The 20,598-nt window shown below is 49.5% G+C and overlaps 1 protein-coding gene across 5 annotated transcripts in view; it reads left to right on the top strand.

The window, feature by feature from the left end:
• Window positions 1–20,598, top strand: part of FRS3 (fibroblast growth factor receptor substrate 3) — a 284,142-nt gene that overhangs the window by 230,978 nt on the left and 32,566 nt on the right. For all 5 annotated transcript variants that reach the window (XM_085652706.1, XM_085652685.1, XM_085652695.1 and 2 more), the window contains one exon: window positions 9,240–9,401. In XM_085652706.1, the coding sequence (XP_085508832.1) occupies window positions 9,240–9,401 (162 nt within the window). The remainder of the gene's footprint in view (window positions 1–9,239; window positions 9,402–20,598) is intronic.

The raw sequence follows: 20,598 nt of genomic DNA, 5'->3' as shown, positions 1-20,598 counted from the left end.
AGGGTAGGCACAGCGATATTGTGTTTTACGGTGTATTTTTCTGGTATGTCCGTGCCTACACTGTACTCACCCTCATAGTACTTGTTGCTAGAAAGGAGCACAGCAGATCACTTATGGTCACACTCATGATTAATGATATTTGGACACTACTCCCGTATGCACACTAGATACACCATAGACCCGCGGTGTCACTTTTTAGTGAGCATTCTTACCACCTAGTCTAGCCCTACACGTGGGCCACTTATTTGAGTCTAAAGCATTCCAGGGACCTTCTTGCCCCTTTCCATCCACATGTATGCATGTGTCTAGTTAGGTTCCCCACCGGGGCACTTTCCGACACACCAGCATGCAGAGATTTATTATCCACATGACTTGAGACTGTTATTAACGGCCTTGGATTGTGTTCTCGTTTCCTTCTCTCCCACCCCTCCCCCTATGTGTTTTTTGTCTCCTCTATAGGCCGCAACAAGGGACACGCAAAGACGACGTGTCTCTTATCTATCTTTGCAACTATATCTCCTACATTTAGGACTCATGAGTTTATAGGGTGTCTCTTTCCCCGACTCCCATTTGACATACTTTACTCTTTTGGTCCTGATGAAGCGCCCCCAGATCCATTAGGGACTATTTATGGCGCGAAACATGTCGACCCCTTGACACACTCACTCTATCCACTACACGGGTGAGAGAAGAGGGATTGTATTTTTTCGTTTTCCCCTCTCACACAGGCAACTGAGATTGCTTCTCCATCCCCGTGATATATTTTAATCCAGACCCCTAGGACACCCTTAATAAATTGTAAGTGTCCGTGGGCTCTTTTTAGACCTCACTCACTACACCACTTCCATCTAGCCCCACACACCCCCATGCACAAATGCGGCAAACTCCTTGAAGATCTCCGACAAAGAGCCCCGTCAAATGGGCCCGTGAGGGACTGCAGCGCCACCCCCACGAGGAGCACCAGCCCGATGATGATGCTATACACCTGTTTGGGTGTGTGAGGGCACTTCTAGATCCACATAGGAGTACCTTCACTCTTTCTCGGCACACTCTAACCCTCTTGGAGACACTGCACATTCTTCTAAGGCCTAATTGGCTGTCTGAATCTCTCTTACTCTATTCTTAAGGAACTGTTACCATCTTACTGCTATTGCAATTAATTTGGGAGCCCTGGTACAGGACCTTTTCTAACAGCTCCTCGTCCCCCCTCCTTTGTTGATATAGCTTTATAAAACAGACAGCACTACGTTGGAAAACTGCCGCTCCTCAAAACCTAAGAAAGAAAAGCCCAATGCTGCACAGGATACTGGGTCCCCTAGACAGTCACATAGATGAAATCATTGTAGAGAACTAACCGTATATGCTTCAACAATGTACCAAGTTTGATGTAAAGATCTTAGTACCACAGTAGATAGCTGTAAAAAACGTCAACAAGGACATCGAAAACAACACCATAAGTACCCACTTTGATTTTCTTGTTTAGTTTTTTTAACTTTTCAGAAGAGTGAAAAACGTTGGCCAAAGTAAACAGCTCTAGTTGAAATTTTCCATCCTAGCTTGATGTTTAGACAGCACCAAATACCTCTGATATATCTGTGCAAGTTCTCCGGTAAACGTTCAGCTCTGGGACAGAACTGCTGGCAAAAAGACACTGCTGCTCCGATAGTGCCCTCAACACAGTTCCTCTAAATTCGGGTTCAGGCACCCTCACACGCAGGGGCACATCTCGGCTCCCGCCAGGCACACTGTAGGCATACAGGTGAGTGCTGCCGAGCTTGAAGAGAGAAGCATCCATTGCCAATATGGCGATACGCAGATCGACGTAGAGCCGGGTGGCTGCAGGCACGTCCATGCTTCAAAGCGTTCAGCAACAGCATTAAAGACTGCCTAGCAACGAAGACAACAAAACATGTCTCCGCGCAACAGAAATGAACAGGTGGGTGTGCACGCTACTCTCGACCCGCGCAACCGTTTTAAACTGCACATGAACCGTTAAACTGCTATTACTGAAAAGTGGGGGCAACAATTGACGACGAATCGAAATGTATGGCCTGTGCCTGATTCCGATCCAAGAAGACTCTCCGGAATCGACGGGCGGCGAGATTAGAAGCGCAGCAATCGGCACCGGCCCCGGCAAACATCTTCAGCACCGAGGACGAAGATGTTGAAAGCGTGGAAGACACGAACTACAGCCCAGCTTCCGAACACTATTCCGGATCGGAAGACGCCGATGAAGCGCTTTTTCACCGGGAAGAAGCCGACGATGAGGTAGGAGACTACGATGAGGCCTTTGGGGCCGAAGAAGATAGCTCTGGTGAAGAGCAGGGCCTACCCGTCCAAACGGAGGCTATCAAAGTGCGTCAGTCTACGGCTCCGGTCGAGGGATCGCCTTCGGGCCTTACCCAAGATCAATCCCGCAGTTCTTCGGCCCCGCCCTCCGGCCCGGCCTCGAACATCCAGCGAGAGCCATTATTACCGAAAAAGACTGATTTCCCTTCAACGAAACCGAAACCAATCGTCGCACCGGTTCAACAGAAACCGAAAGTGAAACTGGCACTGGTCGGCTCAAAGACCTCCACTCCTTTGACGCCAGCCAAAACCATCGGCTCCGAACGCACAAAAAGGGATTTCGGCGCCGAACTCGCTGCAGCGAATATCGGCACCGATCCAAAAAGAAAGGCCATCGGTACCACCAAAGCGCCTCGGCCCCCGGCACCGAAGCAATCGGCCACAACCACCAAGGTTAAAATGGCCGCTCCATCGGAGTCCTCTTCGACGGCAGCGACTAGGCTCCAGTCATCGACGCCGTCGACCGCTACTACCTCTCCTCGACTCGATGACCCTGTGGCTCCGAAGAAGTCCACGCCGACCTCTACAGAACCACTCGGCACCAAAGAACCTTCGGCGTTCTCGGTGCGACAAGTTGCAGCGTCATTGCAACGCATCAGACAACAGGCAGCCCTCCAATCCACGTCGGGCTCCAAGCCGAAAAAGGCTCCAAAGGCACCTTCGGCGCCAACCAGCACCACTTTTGGTTTGCCGCCATCCACAGCGCCAAAAATATTCGAAATCCGGACACGGGTCACCCAGACAAAGTCCCCATCTACTGGACAATCTCCTACTGGGCCTTCACCATCCCAGTTCATCGACGCCGACACCGGCAGGCTCATGCTCCGAAAACGGAAGGTCACTTCGGACCAAGCTTTGGACTCTTACAGAATCCCTCTAAAGCAAAAACTGCCAGCAGAATCGGAACCAGTTCTATATGAACGCCTCCACACCTCCTATCCAGATCCCCAGTCCTTTTCTCCGACACCCTCCGACACAGACTCAATGGAGGATTACATGGGTGATGATACCACCTACCCCGGGGATATAGATCCTGAGGAGCAGCAGGACCCAGATTAAGCTTGGGATGACCCTGCAGACCCGGGTGCCACAACAGATACCCAGGACACGCAGCTTTACGGAGCAAAAACATCTCCCACAGAGGACACTGCTGCCTTCAATGCCCTCATTGAACGTGCTGCAGCCAATCATGGAGTACAACTCCACTCTGACACAATTGAGGATGATTTCTTGGTGGACACTTTCGCCTCCTCAGAGAGGACTGTCAAGACTCTGCCCATGTTAAAGGGTGTCCTCAAGCCAGCAAAGGACATTTTCAAGGAAACAACCAGGGCACGGGTGATAAACCCCAGGATTGAGAAAAAATACAAACCTGCGCCCGGGGACCCTATGTACATTAGAGGTCAGTTACCTCTGGACTCCATAGTGGTTGCTAACGCTCGCAAACGGGCGCACTCGCAGACAACTGGTGATGCTCCTCCCCCGGACAAGGAGTCCAAGGTGCTGGAGACCTCCGGCAAAAGGATTGCAGCCCAGGCAGCAAACATCTGGCGCATTGCCAATACACAGGCACTCCTGGCTCGCTACGACCGTTCACACTGACACGCTAGAGTCACTACTCCAACATCTACCAGACCAGTACAAAGAGGCGGCGGAGCTCCTCATCAGAGAGGGACAACTCCTTACGAACGCATCCATTAAGTGTGCACTAGATGCTGCCGACACAGCTGCAAGGGCGATAAACACCAGCGTCATGCTACGACGACACGCTTGGTTAAGAATCTCCGGATTCAAACCTGAGATTCAAAATAACATCCTAAATCAGCCTGTCAACCCCGACTACTTATTCGGACCAGAAGTTGACACCACCCTAGAAAAGATCAAAAAGGACACTGACACTGCAAAGTCAATGGGGGCCCTGCAGACGCAGACATTTCGGAGCGGCTCCTTTCGCCGCCCCGGGAAGGGGAGCAGCTAGAGGACAGGGGCACAGCAGCCATACAATAAAGGGGGCACACAGAGCACCTACGATAAAAACAGAGGTGGATATCGTGGCTCCAGCACCAAGGGCAGAGGACGCGGTTACGGCAACACCAGGTCCTCACCCAAGAACAAGCAGTGACGCCCTCTCCCTTCCCCCCGACCACATAATACCTGTCGGGGGGGAGACTCCAGCGGTTCCTGTCCACGTGGAATACCATCACCACAGACAGGTGGGTCAGGGATGTTATCCAGCACGGTTACTGTCTCGAATTAACCTCCACTCCACCCACAATACCGCCAAAGCACCGTCCTATGTCCTCAGAGCACTTAGCATTATTGCAGCAGGAAGTGCTAAGTATGCTGCAAAAAGGGGCAATAGAGGTCGTGCCCGTCCACCAGCAAGGAACAGGGGTGTACTCTCAGTACTTCTTAATACCATAGAAGGACGGGTCACTCAGACCTATACTGGACCTGAGACCCCTCAACCACTACATTCTCTCAGAGCATTTCCATATGCTCACCCTACAGCAAGTTCTCCCGCTGCTCAGACAGGGAGACTTCCTAGCCACACTAGACCTCAAAGATGCGTACTTCCACATCCCCATACACCCGTCACACAGGAAGTATCTCAGGTTCACGATTCAGGGGCAGCACTACCAATTCAAAGTCCTCCCCTTCGGTGTGACAACAGCACCCAGAGTTTTCACCAAGTGCCTAGCTACGGTGGCTGCACATCTACGGAGACAACACATTCACGTCTACCCTTACCTGGACGACTGGCTTGTTCAGGCAAAGTCAGCCCAGCAATGTGCCCACCACATGTCCCTCACCATTCACCTTCTTCACAGTCTGGGATTCTCACTAAATTACCCAAAATCACATCTCCAACCCGCACACGTACAACAGTACCTAGGTGCAACCATAAACACTCGGGCAGCCACAGCTCAGCCAAATTTAGTGAGGATCAACAGCATGCAGATGCTGATTTCAAAGTTCAAACCTCAACACTCCCTTCCTGCGCGAGTGTTCATGCAGTTGATAGGCATGATAGCCTCCTGCATTTTCATAGTCCCACACGCGAGACTACATATGCGCCCGCTTCAGGAGTGCTTACCACGTCAATGGAATCAGGCTCACGGGCAATTAAAAGACCTAGTGTTGGTGAGCGGTCGGGCATACAACTCTCTGCATTGGTGGAATCCACAAAACCTTTGCAAGGGCCGACCGTTCCAAGAGCCTGTTCCACAAATAATACTGACTGCGGACACGTCTCTCCAGGGATGGGGAGCTCATGTACTCAATTACACAGTGCAGGGACTATGGACAATACAACAAAAGAAGATGCACATCAACCTTCTAGAACTGATGGCAATCTTCCTGGCAATGAAGGCATTCAAAGTACACTTGTGCAACAAAGTCGTGTTGATCCGGACGGACAACATGACTGCCATGTACTACATACAGAAGCAGGGAGGAACACACTCTCCACAGTTGTCTCATCTGGCTCAGAGCATGTGGAAGTGGGCCATTCAGAGGAACATATTCCTCATGGCCGAACACCTCCCCGGCAAGGACAACCAGATGGCGGATCTGCTCAGCAGACACAGCCACCAGATGCACGAGTGGGAGCTACACCCGTCAGTACTCCAACCGTACTTCCAACAGTGGGGTCATCCGGAAATAGACCTATTCGCCACAAACTAAAACGCAAAATGCCAAAGCTTTGCCGCCAGGTTCCCACATCCACAGTCGCAGGGCAATGCGATATGGATGAACTGGTCCGGCAGATTTGCGTACGCTTTTCCCCCAGCACCGTTAATACCGCTGGTGGCACGCAAACTACGACAGCACTCACTGACACTCATCCTAGTTGCTCCCACATGGGCGCGCCAGCCATGGTACACCACCTTTCTAGAACTTTCCGTGGTGCCGCATCAAAGGCTGCGGATCAAACCTGTACTCTTAACGCAGAACCATGGCGAAATTCAGCACCCAGATCCGCAACAGCTGAACCTGGTAATCTGGCTCCTGAAGTCTTAGAGTTTGGCTACCTAAACCTGCCACCTGACTGTATGGAAATCATTAAGGAGGCCAGGAGACCCACTACCAGAGCCTGCTATGCAGCTAAATGGAAGAGGTTTGTCATTTATTGCAAAAACAATGACATTAACCCGCTAGACGCATCCACTCAAAACATAATCTGTTACCTCTTACACCTATACCGATGCAATCTGGCATACACCTCAATACGCATCCATTTAACCGCGATAGCAGCCTATCTCCAGAACAGGCAGCACCTCTCTTTATTCAGAGTGCCTGCCATCAAAGCTTTCTTGGAGGGACTTAAACGAGTAATTCCTCTGAGACACCCGCCAGCACCAGTGTGGAACCTCAACTTGGTCCTCACCAGACTGATGGGTCCACCCTTCGAACCTCTCCACTCGTGTGAGATTCAATTCCTCACCTGGAAAGTAGCTTTCCTAGTAGCAATCACTTCCTTGAGAAGAGTTAGTGAGCTCCAGGCACTAACCATTCAAGAGCCATTCATACAGGTTCACGCAAACAGGGTCGTACTGCGTACCAACCCCAAATTCATGCCTAAAGTAATATCGCAGTTCCACATGAATCAAACTATTGAACTGCCTGTTTTCTTTCAGAATCCACAAAATGTCGCTGAAAGAATGCTCCATACACTAGATGTGAAAAGGGCCCTCATGTACTATATAGACAGAACTAAAGACTTTAGGAAGACAAAACAACTTTTCGTTGCCTTTTCTCCACAACACAAAGGCAACGCCATCTCCAAAGCAGGTATAGCCAGATGGATCGTTAAATGTATTCAAATTTGCTATCAAAAGGCTAAACCCACATTAACGAGTCCCCCACGAGCCCACTCAACACGTAAGTTAGGGGCGTCCATGGCTTTCCTGGGAAACATTCCTTTACAGGAGATATGTAGAGCAGCCACATGGTCCACTATACATACATTTACCAAACACTACTGTGTAGATGTACACTCAAAACAGCAGGCAGCTGTAGGACAGGCTGTTCTCAAAACTCTTTTTCAGACCGCTGCAGCTGGCACTGGTGGCTGCCGCTAATAGGAGGTACTGCTATGTATTCTATGCACAGATATGAATTCAGCAGCCCACATGCCTCGAACTGAATATGCTACTTACCAGTATGCATCTGTTCTTGGCATGTAGGGCTGCTGACATTCATATCGCCCACCCTCCTCCCCGGCGCCTGTAGCAGCTGCAGCTCTCAGAATTACTGTATAGCATGGTCATCACTTTCTGTATCTACTCCATCACTGCCACAATGGCGAAAAACAATCTGAGGATGGAGAGGATGCCCATGCGCACTGTGGTCCAGGGGAGGAGTCACCTATCTCAGGATACTTCGAAGACTCTTCCAGGACAATAACGTGCAAACATCCAGACCCAACACTAGGCGGCGATCTATGCACAGATATGAATGTCAGCAGCCCTACATGCCAAGAACAGATGCATACTGGTAAGTAGCATATTCATTATTAGTCCATAACACAGCGCAGGAAAATTAATACCCCTAGTGTGGCAGTCAATTTTACTGTACTCCAATGACCAAAAGGACTTGCAGGAACAGCTGTCATATAGAAATTCACAACGCAAATGTCCTGCACGTGTTGCCAGAACAAAGCATAAAACACCAAACAACCCTGCGTGTGTTGAAATAGGCATACTTTCACAGATTTAAATCCAACAGCTGCAGATAGATGCTCTTGAGTTCACTAGTGCGAGAGTCATTGATTATCTGAACGAACTAGTACACACTTGTAGTTTCTGTGGAGCCAGAACACAAACACATTTTTCGTTACCTTACAGTTCATCAGTAGTGGAGAAGTAGAGCATAGCACGCCTTGGCTGGGGCTGTCCGGTGTGAGGGACACTGGTGGGGCTGCAGGGCGTGATACTCCAGTTTCTCTTGTTTGTTTCAGTTTCTCTTGTTTCTTCATGCTCCATTTCAATAGTTTCTTGTGGAACTCTAGCCTTCTCTGTCCACACTTCCTCCAATGTCTCATGTGTACCATTTCCTCCTGGAACTAAACATGTGCTGTCCGTGAGCTCATTAGTGAATCACGAAGCTCTCCATGTGACATCAGCGCTTCAAGTTTCAGTAACATCCTTCCAACTTGAATAAGCCAATGGCTAATCATTTTCTAACCTCCTTTAAGGTTTGACATATTAAAACTTCCTTGAGGTACCTTGTAAACGTGGATAAGTCTCCAAATTGTCGCCAAATGTAGTAGGCTGGTTCCATGAGTTGAGGTGACACAGCAGACGTAGCCGAGATATGTCTTTATGATATTTATTAAGTTATCCAGATCCATAGAACAGCCCCACCAGGAGCAGCCTGCTAGCTGCTCAGCCCATCTTCCCAACTCTCACACCACCCCATCACCCAAGCATTCCAGTCAAGTCGACATTCCACACGGAACTCTCACACTGGCTGAGCAGCTAGTTACAAGATAAAGGGGAACAGTGATAACATTACATGAAGATACTACAACAGCACTTAAAGAGCATTGCATCTATGACTGAGGGTTAGCGTGCCCCATTCAGGACCATAGTGTGTGCGATCGAAAACACTCCAATAAGGGCTTTAAAATCTGCGGTGCCTTCCTTTTGGTGTGACGGTGCAGTGTCTGGTTGAGATGTACTGATCCTACTTGCACTATAGTATCTGTGATGGAGGTGTAACAAGAGCACAGTTGGGGGATGTAGCATCTGTGTGACTGAGGTGGACTAATTCCAGGTGAGGTAGCGAATGGACATGGAAGAGGCTAGAATGCATAAATGGGGACCTCAAGATGGAAGAGGGTTATTGACCAGTAACGTTCTCTAAATTTACTGTCATCTCTACAGGTATCTTCGCGTTCAAGTGCTCTCGAGCTGAGGAGATCTTCAATTTACTGCAGGAGCTTATGCAATGTAACAGTATCAATGTGGTGGAGGAGCCGGTCATCATTACCAGGAATACTCTCCCGGGAGATCTCGAGCTGCCCCGTACACCACAGACCCCAAGCAGTAAGTAAAGTATCCTTCCACCTCAGACCGTGTTTAAAGTAGTGAGTATGCAAGACTGCCCTCGCACTCGCAGGTGGCAAACAGGAGAGTGTACCATCAGGGACATGGTGGAGGAATGCAAGACTTAAGCTGGATAAAAAGTTTGCTGTGCACCAGCTGACTGGCAGGAACATTTTGGAAGTACCTGCATAGCCCCTCGTTCTCAGTTGGGTTGTTTTGGCGTCAGCTGTTGATTGGTCCTAATATGGCTTGCGTTTTCAGAAAAGATGTTTTGAAATCTAAACACCATCCTTGGAAAATATACTGTAGCCTTGCAGTGTCTTTGCCAGATAGGGACATTTTCAACAGGATTAGGTTTTTGTACAAATGATTATTCAGAAACAGCAGGGTGATTTAGAGTGAGGAGATTTATTTTTTTGCCTTTTATTTTTATGAAAGTTATATCTTCTCAAGGGCGATTACATTGTTGGTAGTGTGGTGATTCAGTCTTAGTTGGTGCTGGTGAAAGCTTTACAATTGTAGTAGAGTTTAAGGAGTTTGCCTGGCCAGCACGGCACACCATTTATTTGAAGCCTTTTTATTGATTTGGTGTGGTGTGCCCTGCTAGGTATCAGGCGAGAATGTGTGCGGCTGTGTGGGTGGCCTCTTGAAGACTGCATATGGAAGCTAGTTGTTTATGGGGGACTGGTGCTGACTCAAGATCCCCAAAAAACTATGCACATTTATCCGACTACACAGCTGTACGTAGACATCTCACATTTATTGGCTTTGAGTAAGCACTTCTGTTTTGATACGTGTTTTTGTTGAAAGCACAATTTCCCCGTTTCCCTCTACTTTTGCTGTTTTGTCAACCTTTTTATTTCCACGTCTCTCTGAACCTTCCTTTATCGATCAAAATCACATTTTTAAATTCTTAGTCGTGTGATTGAATAGGGAACCTAGTGCAGTTTAAATATATTTATTTTTGTTTTTTTAAACGTTTTATTTTAAGGAGAGAGAACTGTCATTAAGGCAAAAAAATAAGTTGTGGGGCATCTATTGGCTGAATTTAAAACAGATGACATTATTTATTGTAGGAGACTAGTATCTGCTTCACATGGTTACCCCCACTTTTTGCTGCTGTAACACTGTTTTTCGACTTTAGTCTGGCTGGGACCCTGCTATTCAGGGTCCCAGCCTAGCTGCTTCCTCTCTAAATTGATTCCATGTACCTTAGGTACATCGCAGATTGGATTCTGAGGTGCCCTTATAAGTCCCTAGTATATGGTATACTATGTACCTAGGGCATAGGTACCCCAGAGGCCTACCAGGGGATTAAGCATGTACTATACCACCCCTGGAAAGCCCTCCAAAATGACACCACAGGTCTGCTACTGCAGCCTGGGTAAGGTGGTGCATGCACCCCTTACTGAGATATAGGTCCACTATATCTCACCTATCACTGCACATAGAAACCTATCAGTCACCCCTATGGCAGGCCTTATCAATCCTGAAGGCAGCGTGCTTGGTTATATTGAGAGGGTGCCCAGGCATGAGCTGAGTCCCCCTGCAGCCTTCGGAATCTCTTCTCCGGGGTTGTCAGTGGTGCAGCCTGAGCATATACTCTTAAGTGCATTATTTCTGAAACGGTTAATGCTAACTTTGGACTGGCTGCACGGAAACATGTCGTGTTTGGTGTCAAACACCTTGGAATCATACCCCCATATCAATTCCTGATGTGAGAATATGATCCCACCCTTCTAGAGGGAGAGACATGACAACACCGGTATACCCGGTACCAACTTAACTGAGCCCTGGCATCACAAAATGGATGCTGCAGCCACAGACACTGGTCTGGCCTCCTGCTGCTGACCGAAACTCAGGCAGGGGAGGCCTGGACAATAGGTTTCCTGTCACAGGGAGGTGTAACCACCTCCCAGACAGGCTGATGTGTATTGGGGCTGGGTGTGAGCACTCTGAGTTCTTTGAAGTCCTGCACTGGGGGCACATTTGGTGTCCCTGTGCATAGTCCAGCTCAAACCGGTTCAGGGGCTTCCAGACCCTGCTCTGGCGCGAACCTGGACAAAGGAAATGGGGGTTGCCACCCCTCTTTCCAAACCCTCCCATAGGTGGGCCCCCAGAGTTAGTCCAACCCCTTCCTTAGGTATAAGTAAGGAACCCCTGGCAACAGGACTTAAGATACCCCTGGATGAAACTCTAAAGCTGAATCCTGGAAATTTGACGCTGTACTCAAGACTAGAGGACTGAAGAAATCTCCCTTGGGGTCAAGGAGTGACTCCCCTGCTTGGCAGGCACCAACAAAGCATTTTGTCGGTCTGCATCTCCGAAGCTCGCGCCGGACTTCGAAGTATTAGCAGCCCAGGAAGAGGATTTCCAGACATCTCAGAGGCCGACCAGAGTCCCCAGCAAAGCTTAGACCCACAGCCTTCGTGAGTAACGTGGAACCGGAACTCCTGGTCACCGTGCACTTTTGCAAGGGCATTGACTTCTCAACGTCTCTTGAAGTCGTGCTTGGGGTTACTTGTAGCCCCCACCTCAAGCAGAGATTCCACCGAAGATTGTTGGCCTAGTCACCCCGAGTGACCCGTGGGCCGCCATTTTGTGATTCCTTTAGAGGTCCCTTCGCGATCCCTGGTCCGTCGACTGGTGGGTCCCGGAGAAGGTAACTTTGATTTTCCTTGGTCTTCCCTGGTTGCTCCAGACGTGCCCTGACTCCCTACCAAGTGGTGAGTCCCTCAGACCTTGCTGGTCTGCACCGAAGCATCTTTCTCCTTTCTGCGTGGGTTGCTGTTGCCAAGGCTTGTGTCCAATCCAGGCACCGACGCTGCAGCACTCGACATCCTTCGTGGGACAGCTCAAATCCAGCTCCTGGTCGTCCTCGACACCTCCTGGTCCTCGTGACTGAAAAGTCAAGCTTCACCTTCTTCACCTGAAATCACCCGACATCGGTGAGCATTCGCCTATCGTGCCCCTGGTCACTGGCTAGCGACCCAGACTCTGTCCCCTCTGCTTTCAGGTTCTTCTCGACTTCGATCCAGGCTTGGATCTCTTTGGACACTTCGCATCTTCCCGGCAGCAGCACTTCTTTGCCAGGTCCCATTGAAAACGACGACGCAACCCGACACCTTTTGACACCTATGCACCCGGCTTCCCTGGGTGAGGTAACACGAGTACTCCGGTGCTCCCGTGGGTGTTGACCCTAGAACTTCCTATGTCCCAAAGGGTTTAGTCCCGACTCATTTCTAAGTGCCCCTAATCTTTAAAAATCTAACCAACTTTCCCCATAGAAGCTAACGGGAGCTCGCGGCTGTGTTCTCACCCTGCACATGGCCCCCGTGGGTCCCCTGTGTCACTACCTTGGGTGGTTCCTTGGGGTCCCAGCGATTCTAGAGGCTCTAGGCCTAGTGTCTAGTTAAGTCGTGGTTCTTATACCACTATTTTAGTATATGGTTTGGTTCGCCCCAGGGCCTGACGTGTATTTGTGCTATTTTACTGTACTATTTGAAGTGTAACTTATGTGTTTTGACCTCTAGCCTCATAAAGAGACTAGGAGGGTGTGTTTAGAAATAAATACATATATTGTATGTATATAGCTGGTGTGGTTGTCTTTCATTTAGCCATTCAAGAGAATATAGACTGGTAAAACAAGCTGCTTTACATTCCTTCAAGGCTTAGCCTGACAGCTGCTCTCCATAGCTACCACTAGGATAGCTTTAAATGAAGATTGTCTTTAACCTATCATCAATAAGGGGTTGTTTGGACTGGTACTGGGTGCCCACTATAATTAGTGGACAGCATATACCAGGCCAACTTCTCACCTTTATAAAGACTGGAGCTTTTGATAGTTCTGTGATCTAGAATAATGACTCTGTTACTTACAGGTAATCTTCATTTACTCCGAGTCATAGTCTTCCTAGTCACATTCACCAAGGAGCACCCATGTTCCATACACAGCATTCACCCATAAACAAAAGTCCCCACCCAATATGGTGGCCAGCCAGGAAGTACCGTTCATCTGACCTATAAGGGTGGGGCAAACACAGTAAACCTCCTTAAATACACAAGTGGAAAAAAAAACTCCAAAAGGAAGAAGTACAATTTGTTCGTTCCCCCGGAACCGCGGGCGGGCACATGACCGTGACAAGAAAGACTGTGACTTGGAGTAATGAAGATTACTGGTAACTAGCCGAGTCATTACCTTCCTCCTCCGTCTTCCTCGTCAGTCACCAAGGAGCATATACACAAGCGCCAGACGAACAAAAGAAACCGACACCAAAGATGCCAATAAAACTTTTAATGCAGACAAGGACACACAATGAGTGAACAGCTGCAAGGACAGCAGAACCAAAATCTCCAGAAAAAACCTCCCTCATTCGCAACCTATAATGGGAGATGAAAGTATGAGGCGAAGACCAAGTCACCGCAGCACACAAATCTCTGTGAGGTCCCCTTAAGAGGCCCAGGAGAGACATCCCCCGCGTGGAACGACCCTGAATGACCGGGGGAAGAGAGACCCCCGAATGCAGGTAGGAAAAGGAGACAGCGGACCGAAACCAACGTGAAAGAGAGGCCGTGGTAGGACGATGACCCTGCCGGGCAACCCAAAAGGTGACAAACAAAAAATACACCTGGCGAAGAGAAGCCGTATGCTCCAAGGTGGATCCCGAGAGCCCTAGTCCAATCCAGGGAATGGAGCCGGATCTATTCCTCTGTAGAGGGGGCAGGATAAAAGGCAGGAAGAACAATATCCTGGGACAAATAAAAAGCAGAGGACACCTTGGGAAGAAAGGCCGGGTCAGGGCGAAGGACCACCTTGTCAGGGAAGAAACGCAAGAAAGGAGGATGGCAAAGCAAAGCGCCAAGCTCCCTTAAACGGCGCCCAGAGGTAATGGCCACTAAAAAAACAAACCTTCAGGGTGAGAAACTCTAGAGACACCGAAGACAGAGGTTCAAATGGGGAAAGCTGCAAGGCATGAAGGACCAAAGGACGATCCCAGGGGGGCGACAGGAGAAGCAACGACAGGCAGTCGAAGAAAGAAACTGCACAGAAGGCGAAAAGCCAAGGGCTCAAAGGAGACGAGAGAGGCCCCCGGATAGCCTTAATGGCGGACCACTGGCTGCGGAGAGTAGAGACCGACAGCCCAAGCAAAAAGCCATCCCGGAGGAACGCAAGCATAGACCCACCCTCAGAGGAATCAGGGAGAAACCCCCACGAAGAACACCAAGCAGAGAAATTCTTCCAGTGACGTTCGTAGACCTTACGGGTACTGCCCTTCTGAGAATTCTGAATAGACAGGGCTACTGCAGAGGAACAACCCAAAGACACTTTCCTTCGCCTTTCAACTTCCAAACCCCCAATGCCAACTGGCTGAGAGCCTGGTGAGACCGGTGAGAAAAACAGAGTGGAGAAGGGGACAGAGGTAACCTCCATGGAGGAGCAACCGCCAAACAAAGAAGGAGGGGATACCAAGGCTGGCGAGGCCGAAAGGGGACCACTAACAGCACCACCACCCTCTCCGACCTGATCTTGGCCAAAACCCTCCTGAGAAGGTGAAAGGGAGGAAAAGCATAGAGAAGACCCCGAGGCCAAGGAAAGCTCAGGACATCCACCCCCCACGCCTCCCCACAAGGAAGAAGGGCGCAAAACCTCGGCAGAAGAGGATCCTGGGGGGGACGCAAAGAGATCCAACCAGGGCCTCCCGAACCTCCCCGACAGCTCCCGAAAGACCAGAGGAGACAGGGACAGAGAAACCGAAGAAGGCAACTCAGCTGGTCCGCACGCCCATTCTCCCTTTCCGGCAGATAGATGGCCGTCAGACCCAGCAGATGGGCCTCCGCCCATGACCCAATCTAATCCTCCAGGAGAGCCAAAAGAGGAGAGCGAGTGCCCCCCAAATGATTCAAGTAGGCACGGGCCACCTGATTGTCCGTCCGGACCTAAACCCACCCATTCCCAAGGTGACGAGAAAAGTGCAGAAGAGCCTTGAACACAGCAGCCAGTTCTTTCCAGTTTGAGGACATCCAATTATCCACGGGGGACCAAGGACCCTGAACAGAAAGAACCCTGAGGGTGGCACCCCAACCTCAAGGGCTGGCATCGGTAGTCCAGGGGCACCCCCCCCTTGCCAGGTTGGCTAGAGATGGCGAGCCGGAGGAAGAAATACCATCCCCAACCTGGTATTGAAGAGAGCGCCGATGAACTGGAGTTCCTGAGACGGGATGAAGTGGGACTTGCTGTGATTCACAAGGAACCCATGGGACTCCAGGCAAAGCCACACCAACGCCACATCCTCCAGGGCCATAAGGAAAGACGAGGAAGAAATTAACCACCCCCTGAGCATACAGCAGACCCACCAGGGGAGCCAGGACATTAGTAAACACCCGAGGGGCAGAGGCCAACCCAAAGGCGAGGACAAAAAACTGGAAGTGCTGACCCAGGGCAAAGAACCGTAAATACTTCTGGAAGAGGGGATGCACTGGAATATGGAAATAAGCATCCAAAATGACAGAAAGGCCCCAGAGGAAACAAGGGGCAGGATCCGTGCAAACTCACCATCTTTAACCTTTGGTAAGGCACATAGAAGTTCGCGGTTTTGAGATCCAGGATAGGATGGAAATCCCCCGAAGGCTTCCGCACTAGGAACATCAGGGAGTAGCAACCCTGACCCAACTCGGTCCCGGGAACCGGAACGGTGGCACCCTTCTGGAGAAGATCCAAGATCCCCCGCTTCAACCCCAGCAGCTTCAGAGGATTCCGAGGAGTGGGGGTGGGAACAAAAAGATCTGGCGGACTAGAAGAGAAGTCGATAGAATAACCTTCGACCACCAGATGAAGTACCCAGGAATCTGTGATGTCGTGAGCCCAAGCGGAAGAAAACAGACCAATCCGTCTGCCCACCTTGAGATAGTCAGGACTTGGGAGAGGCAGCGGCATGGGCAGCACCCGCAGGCTGTTGCCGGGATTTGGCAGAGAAGGGGGTGCCATGGCCACGACCCCTCCCCTGAAAGGGCTGGGAGGAACCCCGCCCCACAGAGAGGGTATTCCCAAAGGCACGCCAATACCCAAATCCCCGACTTCTCAGAGCAGGCTGCAGAGGTGTCAGGAGCTTACGAACTTCCACCGACTTCTTCAGGAGATCCTTAAGCCGAGGCCCAAACAACATAGCACCATCAAAGTGAAAGTGGGAAAGAAGGGATTTCTGAGAGGCCTCCGCCTTCCAAAATCTCATCCAGATGTTACGACGTGCAGAAACAATGGAACCAGAGATTGCAGCAGACTGAGTCTAATGTCCAACAAAAAGCGAACCTGCAGTTCCATAAGGGACAGACGGGAATTAACGTCCTCCCCCTGCTGGAGTGCCTCAGACAAGACGTGAAAATCATGCAGGAGAGACTGGACCACATACTTAAGCCCCCGCCCTGATGGTAAAGTAAGCAGCGGAGTAAGCACACTTAGCAGCACTGTCCACTCTTTTATCCACTATCACTAGGAGAGGCGTCCTCTGAGATAATAGAACCACTGGAGGCCAAACCCACCATGAGCGAGTCCACCTTCACCTGAGGGGGAAACTGAGTTAGAAAGTCCCGAAGAGGGTACTTCTTGGCAAGGAACCGTGGGAACCCAGCCTTCTTCACATCAGCCCATTCCCTGGATAGGAGCCCCCGGATAGCCTTATGAATGGGGAGGGCGTCCGGCTCCTTCCGACGGTACAGGGATAAAAAATCCTCCTCCACCTCCAAAGTAACAACAGCAGGAAAGGCCAAATTGTCCTTAAAGTGCGTCAGGACCTCTCTCAATTCGGCGCCCTTAACAAAGCGTCCACGCTGCTCATCAGAACCGTCAGGGTCAGGCTGAGAAGAACCCCTAGGTACCTGAGGCACCGGCCGATCCCGAGCCGCAAAGGCAGAAGTCATTGCTTGCAGGACATCAAGATCCTTGCCCCCAGGGTACAGGAAGGAGGCAGGATCAGAATCCGACCCAGACGACTAGCGAGGATGCTTCTCTGAACGTTTTCCCTCCATAGCGAGAAACACAACAGCTGGGAAGGAAGAGGAACTCCTTAAAAGGGGGCAAGAACACCGCCGCCAAGCAACTGGTCCCACCCCCCCTTGACGTGGCACGCGAAGACGGACCAACAAGAGGCCATAAGAAGGCCCAGGGACCGCCCGCGCAGCAGCGGGAATCCAAAAGAAGCCGGGCCACCCTGCAGACAGGTAGAGAACAGCGTGATAACAGGCACAATGTCAGGCAGCATGTCCTATGCGCGTAGCAACCCTTAAAAGGAACGGAGCATCCGAGTGACAATGCGTAATGCAACGAAACACCAGGGGCAGGGAACCCCAGCCACACCAGACCGCTAAGCGGAGAAGCGGTAATCACCGCGAGCCCAAGCGCCAACACTGCTGCACCTCAGCTGCTCAGTGCTGGGGCGGCGGCATGGAGTTCAAAGTGAGAGTAACCTCAACTCTAACAAAAACGGGCAAGCAGCCGCTCCTCATCGCGGGAGCGGCAACAGAAGCAAACCGCCGCACCCAGGGGAGCGGCAGCTGCACCAAAAACAAGCATTGAAAATGCAATAGGTCTCGCCTTTGATTACTTTTTTTTCTTCTTTTTTTTCTTAGCATTTTCATATGAAAATACATAAACACTAACAGAACGAGCCAGTGTTCAGACAATGTATATCCAGGAATAAAAACTACATTTACGGTTCACTGCAAAGCTAGTATAGAAAGTGCCGTTCTCGCGAGTGCTAGTCATGCAAGCATACAACTTTTTTCATTGTGATGTCAATCAAGAAATATACGTCTAATGGACTGCTGTGTGTAAATACAGAGCCTCTGTATTGCGTGCTTGTTCATCAGGGTAGCTACATGATGTAGTGTTGCAGGGATTCTGCACATACACAGAACTATGCACAGGAAACCAGGACCTTGGTGTATTGTGGTGTACCAAAAACACGCCTCAGTGCCCAGAACCCCTATCCGGCTAGCTATAGTATCCCATTCGTTCTCCGTACTACAGCGAAGCTACCAATGATTGGATATCCTAGAACAAGCGACTCAGGTCCTCTCAGAATTTCTGGGAACAAGACACTCTGTAGCTTAGATACTCATACCTGTTCACAATGTGAGTAACCAGAGACACTGTATAGTTTAAAATGTTTATTTCAACTAACATGCTCTGTAATGCAGTACACGTGCTAACACTAGCAAAGAAATGCATAAAAACAATATAATCAGCATAGTTACAATACCATATAATATGAACGGGGACAGCATATTATAATGAAAGTGGATGAAGCCTTATAGCGCTTTACCACCCTCCCCGTGCTACAAGCTATGTTTATTGTATAAGTGGAAGACCTCTGGGCTTGGACAGCGGAACCCCCTACCTTAAGTCTTAGACGATAGGATTTACATCTCCGGACAAGCACAGTTCTTCCTCTTGAAAGGTTTTCTCCCAAGTGTTGTTAACTTGCATCTCGTGCCATATTAAAAACACCCGAAAAGTCAGTAGCGCAGCTGTGTTCCATATTATGTCTATATGTGGATCATGCTATCCTGGCTGAAGAGGGGTGAAACCCCGAAACTGGTCCGATCTAGTAAATGCCATTCTACGAGACTGGGGAAATAAGCAGAATACTCAAACATTCATGTATACAATATGCATACAGTATACATTAAGTAAACTAGAAGATTGCAGCTATATTGGCTGAAGCTCAGCATTGTAGAAATATTAGTGAAACTATACCCAGGTCATGAGCATTTACCAAGACATCTTTGAATGTGTTGATTTAAAAACGAACACATTTATATTTTTGCCATAATGACATGTTTCTTCACAATATAGTAACAGCACCACTTAGTTCAGTGACTTTTTTCCCAGTTGAACATGAGGATTGTCATGAAAAGTAATCCGTGTTGTGCAGAAGGAAAGCATTATGTATGGTGAGTAATCGGCTGGCTAGTTGGCTGATAGATTGTTTTGCAGAGTTCTTGCGCACGTTTCCACATACCTGCAATTTAAAAAACTAAATTGCACCAGGGAAACTTTTGTTCCCTTTTCATGATTGTTTGCTGTGCTCTCCTTTTAAATTTGTTGCTTTTAATTGCATTGTATCGTATTTTCACCCCTAAGATGGCGCTGCCCTAATTTCGTGCTCTGTTCCACTCTAGAGTCACGTGGGGCCCGCCAGACAGAGCGACACTCCTGCCGCCTTTCTCGCTGCTCTCGCTGCTTCAAAAGCGACCCGAGGCAAGCCCGTCTGCGCCCGTCCGCGACCAGACACGCCCAGTGGCCAGCAATGATGCCCGAATTGCTATAAACACTTCCAATTTACTTACTTATGCTGCCAATGACCTCCTGTCACTTAGAGGTAATGCTTCTTCCTCTTGTACCACGTGCAATCTTTTACAACGTAGTTTTATATGCCCTAACTGTAACTTTGCGCTGGGTCATAGGCACACTAAATGGGTAACTGCCGTATCAAGAGGAATAGACACCTCTACGCGCAAAATTTCCTTTCCAAAGATAGGCAAGTACCTACACTTTTGGAGTATTAACTGCCGCTCCCTTTCCAAGAATAAAGCACATATATTTGACCTTCTGAATACAGAGAAACCCGATGCCTTGTTTCTCACTGAAACCTGGCTCCATGCTAGTTCAGGCCCGGATATTGCCAGTGCCCTTCCCCCTGGTTATGTCATTACCAGAAGTGATAGAGAAACTGGGAAAGGAGGTGGGATTGCGGTAATCTTTAAATCCATATACTCCTGTAAACTAGAGCCTCAGCCCTTCCCAGATTGTGAAGCTGCCCTGTTTAAACTCGCTGTTTCTCCTTGAATGACCTTATCTGGCATGTTCATTTACCGTCCCCCAGGTAACCCCAAGAAATGGCTGTCCGCCTTTCCCGACTTAGTAGCCCCTTTTGTAATGAAGGCTGCCAACTTCACTATTCTGGGGGACTTAAATTTTCATCTAGAGGACCCCCAGAACAATGGTAGCATTACCCTTCTATCCGACCTTGAAGCTCTCAATTTGTTATTACGAAACCAGGGGCCCACTCATCAGGCGGGTCACCTGCTAGATCCCATCTTGTCCATCCTTTCGTTCGACTGCAGTTTACCCGCCCTTCCTTTAGGGTTGTCTGATCATTATGCTATTCAATTTCAATTAGCTACCTCTGGGGATATTGCG

The sequence above is a fragment of the Triturus cristatus genome, chromosome 1_1 (genome assembly GCF_964204655.1).
Source record: "Triturus cristatus chromosome 1_1, aTriCri1.1, whole genome shotgun sequence".
NCBI classification, from domain to species: domain Eukaryota; kingdom Metazoa; phylum Chordata; class Amphibia; order Caudata; family Salamandridae; genus Triturus; species Triturus cristatus.
The sequence above is the reverse complement of the archived record's forward strand: the minus strand, read 5'-3'. Positions and strand labels throughout refer to the sequence as shown.